We start from the raw sequence: 9,735 nt of genomic DNA, 5'->3' as shown, positions 1-9,735 counted from the left end.
AGCAATTCGCTCAAGCGACCAAGGTTGGGTTTGGGCAAAATACAGTCTCACTTAGGCAAGATTGGCTCGCCTAAGCGAGGTCGCGAGGAAACCTAGATGTTTTGAGCGCGACATCTAGCCCAGGTGAGAGGTAATGGGGTTTTCAGCGACAGGTATGCTCACTTAGGCGAGAATGGCTCGCCTAAGCGAGGTCGCGATGAGACTTGGTGTGTTTCTTTGTTGAATCCTCGTCCAAGCGAGGATCTTTGTGTGTGTTAAGCGACTTGAGGTCTCGCTCAAGCGAGAAGAGCTCGCCTAAGCGAGATAAAGAGGTACAACCACTGTTACACGCTCGCTCAGGCGAGGAAGGCTAGCCTAAGCGAGACCGGGGCTCTAGCTTGGGCGAATAGGCATGGCTTAAGCGAGAGTGGCGCGGAGCCACGTTCTTGTGCACTGTTTGGTCTGTTTGCTTGGTGTTTCTTAGGCTAAGGAAATTATTTGCATGTGTTTGTGGTGTTGGGCTTGAAGGACTAAGTCCAATAGGGGTCTGGGATGTGCTTGATGGTTGGACGCATGATGGGCATGGAACTATGTAGTTTCCATCGGCTGCTAACTGGCGAGGAGTCCCTAGTATGGTGATTACATGCGTCGGGCGCACGATGGGCAATGAATTGTTATGTTTCCGTCGGCTGTTATTGGGCGAGGAGTCCATAGTATGGTGATTGCATGCGTGTTTGTGTCCAAGTTAAGAAGGCTAGGATGATTTACTACAGACGAGGAGTCTGTAGGGCAGGACTATGAGCAGGATAGGCTCATAGGGTTGGACCACGAATGGGTTAGTTTCGTGGGAGCACAGTGAAGTCCCAAGACCTAGTTCATGTATATGACTCATGAAGGACTATGAGATCATGGATGGGTAATTTGAAAACAATGAAATATTTAGTCATGTTATTTTTGGGATGGGTGGCATATTTATTTCATGTATATTTTTATATATTGTGCATAGCTCACCCTTTCTGTGTGTGTGTGGCTATGATCGAATAACTTGTTATCCGGGAGCAGATGATTTGACAGGTGGGCCAGGAGATGCTTAGAGGCGGAGTGTAGGGGCTACCTAGGTTTTTGAAAGGATTTTTATATTTAGACTTTGATGTAAAATTTATTATGTGGAATTTTGATGGATTTTGTAATACTGTAATTGCAAACATAAGAATTATGTTATATTAAAGTTCTTATTTCCCATATTGGGAAATGATATCATATTAAATGAGATTTTATTTTCATTTCCTATTTATTTATTAAAAATTGGTAATATTCCTTAAAGATGTTACACAACACACAACTCTAAAGTAACACAAACTACTGAACCTGAAGGCAACGTACAAACCACAACCGCTGAACTTGCAATCGCACAACGCAGTACGAATTTGATGAAAGAGGAGGTGAGAAATTAAGATGAAAGTGAAAGAAAAGTTGAAAGTCATTACCAATTCGAAATTGTGATTGAAGCCGATCGGAGAAGACAAAAGCAGAGAAATTGAAAGCTACGAGAGGACCACGTTTGCTGAAATCGAGAGATGAAGGAGATGAAGAGAAGAAACCCTTTGTTAGGTCATGCAAAATAATACAATGTACTGAAAACTAAGAAAAGAGGATCCCATAAAAATGAAAGAAAAATGTGATTTCCGACGATTCATTTAGAAAACCTCCGATACATACCAAGGGTTTCAGGAACCTCTGATATTCATATAAATTAGTTGAGGTTATCCTAACCTCTCTTAATAAACCTCCACTAAAATTCATAATTTTTGTAGTGAGAAATAACAGATATTTTAAAAAAAATAGAGATACGATAGAAATAAAGTTTATTACTAATTTGAGTTAAAGGAAAGTGTTATATATTAATTAGATAATTAATGAGTTATTGATTCAAAAGTAACATAAGTTTATTATGGACAACAGTTATAACTTTTAAATATTAATTCTTTAGACAATCTAAATTATTGAGTACAAAAATCATTTTTTTCTAAAACTTTATGTAATATATATATATATATATATATATATATATATATATATATATATATATATATATATATATAAAAGTTATCCTAGCTGACTGCATCTAATAAGCCAAACTTTCCAGCTTGCAGAGGAATAAATGTGCTTTACAACCTGTTTCAAAAACAATTATTAGGGTATGTACTTAATTTTTTTTTAAATATTTATCAGAAAGAATATTTTTATGTATTTCAATTAAATTATGCACTAGTTGAAATTAGTTTAGGTAAATGAGAGATCTTTTACAGATTAGTCTATGGCTTAGTTTAAGTATATATAATAATTTATATTTTATTTTATATTATAGTCTTGGAGCAAAATAATTTAGTGGTTTCCCTTTAGAGATTTAACCAAAAAAATCATATTAACGGAAAAAAGAATAGTAATAGTTTCCTTTATAACAAATATCCACCAATTTTCTAATGACTAATTTTTGTTAGGAAATTTGGCGGGTTAATTCAGTGGGGTTTTTTCTCTCAATTACGTTTATTCAACCATAAATTCAAATAACTTCTAATTAAAATAATATTTGTAATTATTTTCAATCCCCATTGATTATTTTAAAAATTTATAACAAATAAAAAAGAAAATCGCTAACACACGTTTTCAAAGCAATTATGGTACCATTGCAAAAGACAAGGTTCTTTTTGTCCTTAGGGAAAAAGTTGAACAATAATATAATTAACAACTAAAGTAAATTCAACTGTTAGTGAATGTTCCATCGCAAAGATTCTGAGAGCACGTAAACACAAATCAAATTTCACATAGATTTTGGGACAAGCTAAGATAAGGTATCTACAAGTTAGGTATAGAAATTAATATATATTTGAAATGTACTGGTGATTGGTGGGTGGTAGTTGGCTTTTGTTTTGCCAAACGCATCTCAACGTGTACACTTTTTGGTGGCATTTCCTTGTTCATACTCATAGTGTTGCGTGTACAATATCTTATGTTTTCTTTTCTATTCATACCATAACATATTTTACCATACTTAAAATTGAATTGTTCTTTTATGATAAACTTTATTTTAATTTGACTTTATAACATTAGTTTGGAAAATCAAGTCTGAAATATATTGTAAATTTATTTTGTTAATATGAGATTTCATATTAAAATATATATACATCTAAATTATAAATTAATATATTTATAAGAACAGTCTAATAGTATATAACATAATATATCCAACAAACAACAAACTTTATTAGAATAAATTTAGATGACTTTATTATTAACTAAAATAAATTTTAAATCTAACTTAATTTTATAAAATGAAATTTATATTCACTTATATCCTATATTATAACATATAAAATATTAACATATTTTACCATACTTAAAATTGAATTGCTCTTTTAAAATAAGATTTTCTTTTATGAATAATATGTTTAATTTAACTTTATAAAATTGGTTTATAAAACCTTATTTGTAATATATTATAAATTTGTTTTGTTAATATGGGATTTTATGTTGAGATATGTATATTTAGATTATAAAATTAGATATAAATAGATGTTTAAGAACAACATGATAATAAATGACATGATAAATCAACAAACAATAGATTTCATTAAATAGTTTAAATGACTTTAATATTAATTAAAATAAACTTTAAATTTAACTTCCCTATATAAAACTAGATCTGCATTCACATGTATACTGGAAATCTATCGTACATTATAAATCTCTCTTATCTATAATTGAATTGATATCTCCATCAAATTTTAAGATCAAATTTTATGAAAAACAATAATGATTGAAGAGTTTGTAGTCAATTTTTTTTGTGTAAATTACTCATGATAATATAATGAAAATAAGAAACCTGCTACGATAGATAAGTATGAAATGGGTGGTATGAGAATCTTCAAGAAATGACCTCTTCTAGGGTGGGACCTACCTTATTTATCTAGACCTACACACATTTTTGTTTTATTTATTGGTCATGTGATTTGGTTATTTGAATGTTAATTTAATAATAATTCTATTCTCCGCATAACTATACCAATTGTGTTATGATTGAGCATTTGATAGGTTTTTCTTAGTCTTCTCAAATTATGTTAGCAAGAATTACATGCCAAAAATTGATTGACATCTTTGAGAAACTTAATTTCTACAATGTTTTGAAAAGAATAAAAAAAATTCCCTATATATAGTATGGTTTCTGTTAATAATAATGATAGATTTTTAAAATGATTTTTTTACAAAAATATAAATATATAATATTTTCTAAAAAATCATCTTAAAGTATTGTAATTAACCTTAGAATTGATCATTATAGAATATTATAAGTATATAAGTTTGGAGTTATGAGCTAGTGGGCTCCTTGGCTCTGCAAGATTCTTCTCTATTATTTTGTTTGAAAGAGACTGTTTTGTCACACACCTTCAACAAGATAAACATTGAAAGTTGAAACCAAGTGCATCTCTTTCTTAAGAAATCAGAAAATGATGGTTTTGTTACACCATCATGACTAGGTTTAGGTAAATGGATAAACTTAGATCAAGAGAATCCAATAATGCTATTTAGATGGGAAATAAATATGCATGAGTTATTCTTTACTAAAAAAATCATGTTATTAACAACTTGTGAATAAAAAACAACATTTTATCTTGAGAATTATAATAACAACTTGAAGTCCTAATTGATTTAAATGATCGTTTAATTTAAATAAGTTACCATTAAAAAAGAAAAATGTTTCTAATAACTTACATACAACTAAACTATCATAGTACAATGATGATCTAATGCTTTAAATATTATTGTGAAATTTGATATTAAAAAGTAAGTTTTAATAATTATTAAAGTGTGTACGCAAAACACACGTACTATCATATGTTCTAATTATGAAAAAGAATGAAGAACTCATACAAACAAAAAAATTAAAATTGTTATCAATATTAAAAATTTCAGTGAGTAGATTCAAAGATTGGAATTAGTTGGTGTCTGGTCAGTGGAGTTTGGTTGAAAATTTGCTTCATAATTTTGAGTTGATATTCTAAGGGATGACTTGGTGGCTGTTTCTTACAACTATCGTTGTATCTTTTTTCTATTTTGGTGGTATACTATAACCCTAAATTTGACCCACTTTTAATGAATAAAATAATAAATGTTAAAAGTTTATTTTAACACTTAATTAAGATAATACAAAGAGTAATCCTTAATATATATTTTGTAACATCTTAATATGTGTATGCTAGATATTTGCTTCATTTAGTTTTAGTATAACACAAACATCAATAAATTTCTTCCTTTACTAAAACTTTTAACTTTTAATATGGCATTGAATTATGCCAATTAAATTCATTGGATGCCAATGTATGAGGTCCACTGTGATGATGCAAATTGAAGATAAAAAAAAAAAAAAAAGAAATCAGAGAGAATGAGAACATTATTCTCTCATGTGACTTCTATTTCTTGTAATAATTTGTTAGATGAAAATTGTACTCGAAATAGAAATAAATAGATTTTTCCCCTTCCAAATAAATTCCTCTTCCGCTAACCTGCACAAGAATTTTAATTATAACCTGAATTTGGAGTATGGATATGCCATTAAATTAAACATAGACAGCAATCCTAATACTTAATGATGAAAGAGTATCTTAGAGACAAAGATAATATAATTTGATAATGAAGAGACCATCTTCCTTATGCAAAAACTCATAACATTTAAAATTTTAAACCATGAATTTATGATCTTTTATTATATATATTGTCTAACTTTCTTATTCATTTTTAAACTTACACTTAGATTCTGAACGAGAGATGATCATATACCATCACCAATTATTCCTTATCTTTCACAAAACTGCAAAAAGATAGCAACTGTTTCTTTAAAATAAGTTGAACCAAATACTAAATATCAGTGTGTAGACTTTAACAATATTTCTTTTCCTATTATCAAAATCATATTTTAACAAGTTTTCTGGCAGTCTTGTGGACTTTGTATACAAAATTGTATCTAAGTTTTTTTTTCTTTTTTATCTCTCACTCCTTAGCTATTATGGCAAATTTACAACTAACCCTGATGAGAAATTTCATAACCTACCTTGCCTCCAACACTGATAGAACATCAATCAAGGTATTCCAAGTTAAAAGCTGAACAATCCTACCACTATTATTACAATACACAAGATAGAGAACAAAACTGGGAGTTACAGCATAAGCTTATTTTGACTCTGCTACAATCAGTACACGTTTTCAGACATGGATAATCTAAGCTAATTAAGTTAACCATGAAATCATGAAACTCAAAATCCACCTATAACTGCAGAAATCCCTTCAGAGACATGTCGGAGTTTTCTCCTTCAGCTCTATAATGATTTCGTGGAAAAAGAAGAAATGAATGATCATTGTGATATTGGAAAATGGAACTTTTCCTGCTTCTTTATGTGCAAAAGCTTATTCTTTCCTCAGAGTATCATATCAAAACTCATGGGATGGAAGGAAAACTGGTCCTTCAAAATTTCAAAAGCCTCTCTCCCAAGATCCATCATCTTTTATGAAATCATGTGTTGTTCTTGAGCAGATGTGAAACTCCTCTAATTTTATCTGCAAAATTCACGGTGAGAAAACATGTACACATCACCTTTTCCATGTTTTTGTTTTGAATGTGACATTCCAGAGTTATAAGTCCGATTTTACATCATCATCTATCATGTTGTCACCTTCTGTTGTGGATGTCGCTTCCCCAGATTGTGTAGCGAATTGGAGAGGCCCTTGAGGAGAACAAGAACTTGTACCCTTCAATGCTTCTTTGTGCATCCACAAGCCTCCAAGATCTGCACCAGAGTTGCTAGAATTTGCAGCTGTAGCAGCTGGAGCTCTCCTTGTATGAAGTCTATATTTCTGCAATAACAAACAACAATGTGTTACGAGTTATAAGTTGAAAGAAAGGTCAAGGTTGTTGTTGGTTCAACTCCTCCATTAACATTCAGGAACTATAAGATTGGTTGGAGGCTTTGGAAGGGAGGGCGTGAGAGATTCTAGGTTCAGTTCTCCGTCAACAAAATATTAACGACTAACATTTGATGATAAAAAAACAAAAGAACAAAATGGAACAACATGAACGCACTTGTAAATGACTCTTTACTTCATCGTTGGTCAGGCCATCAACCCTCATGAGTTCCCTAATTTGCTTTGGAGTAGCTGCTTCAATGAAATAACAAAAAGATTAGACAATTATGAACTAAGATGTCACATGATTATGATCCAAATCCAACTCTGTTTGTAAAAAAAACTTTCACTGTGACCATATAACATATATATGCAATGCAATATGTACAGTTTCCTATGTCTCTTGGCTGATCCAAACTGAAAAAATAAAATATTTATTTTCATATCCACACAATTCAAGCATCAAATACCTAATTCATCCATTTAATAACCCACCCACAGTTTCCATGAATCAAAATGCTAACTCCTATTCTAAGAAGCAAAAATAGTTGTATTGTACTAGTTAGGTGCCTGAATAAGATTGATGTTATGTTAGTTTTAATCTCCTACCTTGAGAGCCTCCAAGCTCTTCTAATGCCTTAACAAAGCGGTGATGCAACTCCGGCGACCAGCACCTCCTTTGTTTCCTGCCACTTTGCGGCAGAAGCAGGGGCGAAGTGGCGGAGGAAACCACCCTGCAAGAGCTGATTCTGGAACCACGTCCCTCCCTTGTGTTTTTCACTGCAGTTGCAGGTGTCCTAAGAGACAGTCCATCCACAACACCTTCTTCCTCTGTTGAAAGATAAGTGGACAAAGGCATGGCAAATCCCCTCTCTACATTTCTATTTCTACCATGTTGGAAATAGTCCTTTTCCATGGATTGTCTTTCTTCTTCCTTACTCTGCCATGGCCAAATAACACAAAACAAACAAAATTAAAATCATTAACTTTACAGCACCCACCCCAAACATAACAATCTCTCTGTAACACTACCTTCTTTTGTTTCTGCTCCGATCTATATGCATTGTTCCTATTACAATGAGCTTCATCTTCTGTGTTCCAAAGCTGGAAAGAACTCACCCAATCATTCTTGTCCCTGTATTTCTCTTCCTTCTCACTATCCTCTTTCTCCTCGTACTCTCTCTTCAGAGTCTTCAGAGGAATGAACTCCTCCAAAACAGGCTCAGACTTGAAAGTTCTGATTTTCGCTAACTCTTCGTTCAAAGCTGAAATTGCTGTTACCATAAAAGCAAGAACAGTGCTGATATTAATGTATTGAAGAGAAAATAAACACAACCCATCTGTCAAAATCCATCAAAACATAATCTTTATCAGCGTAAAAGAAAAGTTTCAGCGAGTTAGTCATGTCCCGAATACTCATCATCATCGTCACAGGTACAAGAGTTCATTAAAAAAAAACACTTCAAATTTCTCACTAACAGAGCCCGCCATCGAAAACAGAACTGAAAATCACGTTCATGTGATATATAAGTGTTATCTTTACGAACTAATCCAAACCAACATTGGTTTGACGTCCAAAAAGTGGTTTATAATTGAATAAAAAACGAACCATCGTTTAAGAGGAACATGCAGAGAGGAAGTTCGCGTTTGAAGGCTTGAATCTTGACCAATTCAAGTTCCAATCTGGTGAGAAATTCCTGGAGGAGGGACATCCTGTTGCAGGGATTTGGGGTGGAGGAAAGATGGCAGAGAAACTCATTGACGATTTTAGGAACAAAAGAGGGTCTGAAATCTAAGCTTGGTTCTTCTCGAGGAACGGGACTCATGATGATGATGGTGTCACAGTGCAACTTCTTATGATAAAAAAAGGGTGTCTTTTTGTTCTTTCTCTTTTGTTTGGTGAGTTGCAGTGGCTACGAGATTATTCTTCTGATTTTGTCTTTTGTTTTTTGGAGTCAAAAAAGTGGGAAAGGAATGAAAGAAGAAGAGAAGTGAAATAGTGAAGAGAAGAAGAATTAAAGAAAGGGAATTTATAGTTGCAGAATTGGAGGGTTTGGACTTTGGAATTGGAATATGGAAGAGACTTTGATTGTGATTTGCTAATCAGGTAAGTGTGAAAGAGCAATTTCAAATCAAATAATAATACATCGGAAAAAAAGAAAAGAAAAGAAAATTTGGTTATATAATAAATAATAAATGTTTTATTGTATAAGATTATGATGTCACGATGGAGTATCTTAGTGATTTGGAAAGTTAAAATTAGTAACAGTAGTATTTACAATAGTGAAATAAGAATTATATATATAAAGTTTATTTCCTTAAATCTAGTTTTATTAATTATTATTAGTGAATAATTCCTAATTTTTCAAATTTTAATTTCGAAAGTATTGTTCCTATAAAAATTGGATTCAATTTGACTTTTTTTTTAAGTAACAGTTCGAGTTTAAATATCGTTAACAAAAAAAAAATAGCGCGGAAAAATATACTGAAAATAACGAACTAAAATATTTTTAAAATATTAATTGTTGAAAAAATCAACGAATATTCAGTCATATAAAATACATAATTAAAAGAATAACAGTAACTAATCCCGTAGTATAATAAACATTGCCTTAAGTTAATCTTAAATGTTTAATGTGAACTTAATTGGGATATGAATTTATGAAACTTTAAGAGTGATATTACACTATAAAATGATAAGTCATATAATCACACTATCAAATATTATGAGTTCTGAGAATTTGTAGAGATTGTGAAAAATATAAGAAAGATACCATGATAGATATAAGAGATATGTTATAA

General features: G+C 31.5%; 1 protein-coding gene across 3 annotated transcripts; it reads right to left on the bottom strand.

Annotated features, from left to right (window-relative positions):
- Positions 1 to 6,048: 6,048 nt before the first annotated feature.
- Positions 6,049 to 8,993, bottom strand: LOC114168217 (transcription factor HHO2-like). Of its 3 annotated transcripts, none has more exons than XM_028052961.2 (6): positions 8,543 to 8,993; positions 7,966 to 8,207; positions 7,543 to 7,873; positions 7,112 to 7,188; positions 6,705 to 6,885; positions 6,049 to 6,588 (listed from the first exon to the last, which is right to left on the bottom strand). In XM_028052961.2, the coding sequence occupies exons 1-6, from the start codon at positions 8,757 to 8,759 to the stop codon at positions 6,545 to 6,547; spliced, it is 1,092 nt and encodes a 363-aa protein (XP_027908762.1). In that variant the 5' UTR covers positions 8,760 to 8,993; the 3' UTR covers positions 6,049 to 6,544. The 3 variants fall into 3 exon arrangements, with proteins under 3 accessions (XP_027908762.1, XP_027908770.1, XP_085525675.1); XM_028052969.2 differs by having other exon boundaries at positions 7,112 to 7,185; positions 8,543 to 8,985; XM_085669549.1 differs by having other exon boundaries at positions 6,049 to 6,885; positions 8,543 to 8,990.
- Between the last annotated feature and the right edge of the window lie 742 nt (positions 8,994 to 9,735).

This window comes from Vigna unguiculata, chromosome 2 (assembly GCF_037176805.1).
Source record: "Vigna unguiculata cultivar grain cowpea cultivar isolate G323 ecotype 2 chromosome 2, ASM3717680v1, whole genome shotgun sequence".
NCBI classification, from domain to species: Eukaryota; Viridiplantae; Streptophyta; class Magnoliopsida; order Fabales; family Fabaceae; genus Vigna; species Vigna unguiculata.
This window is presented reverse-complemented; position numbering and strand designations above follow the sequence as displayed.

Coding starts and splice junctions, on each gene's coding strand:
- LOC114168217 (XM_028052961.2), bottom strand. CDS start 8,759: ATGAGTCCCGTTCCTCGAGAAGAACCAAGCTTAGATTTCAGACCCTCT. Junction 8,208..8,542: donor CATGTTCCTCTTAAACGATG/GTTCGTTTTTTA, acceptor TTATGGTAACAG/CAATTTCAGCTTTGAACGAA. Junction 6,589..6,704: donor AGCGACATCCACAACAGAAG/GTGACAACATGA, acceptor TGAATTTTGCAG/ATAAAATTAGAGGAGTTTCA.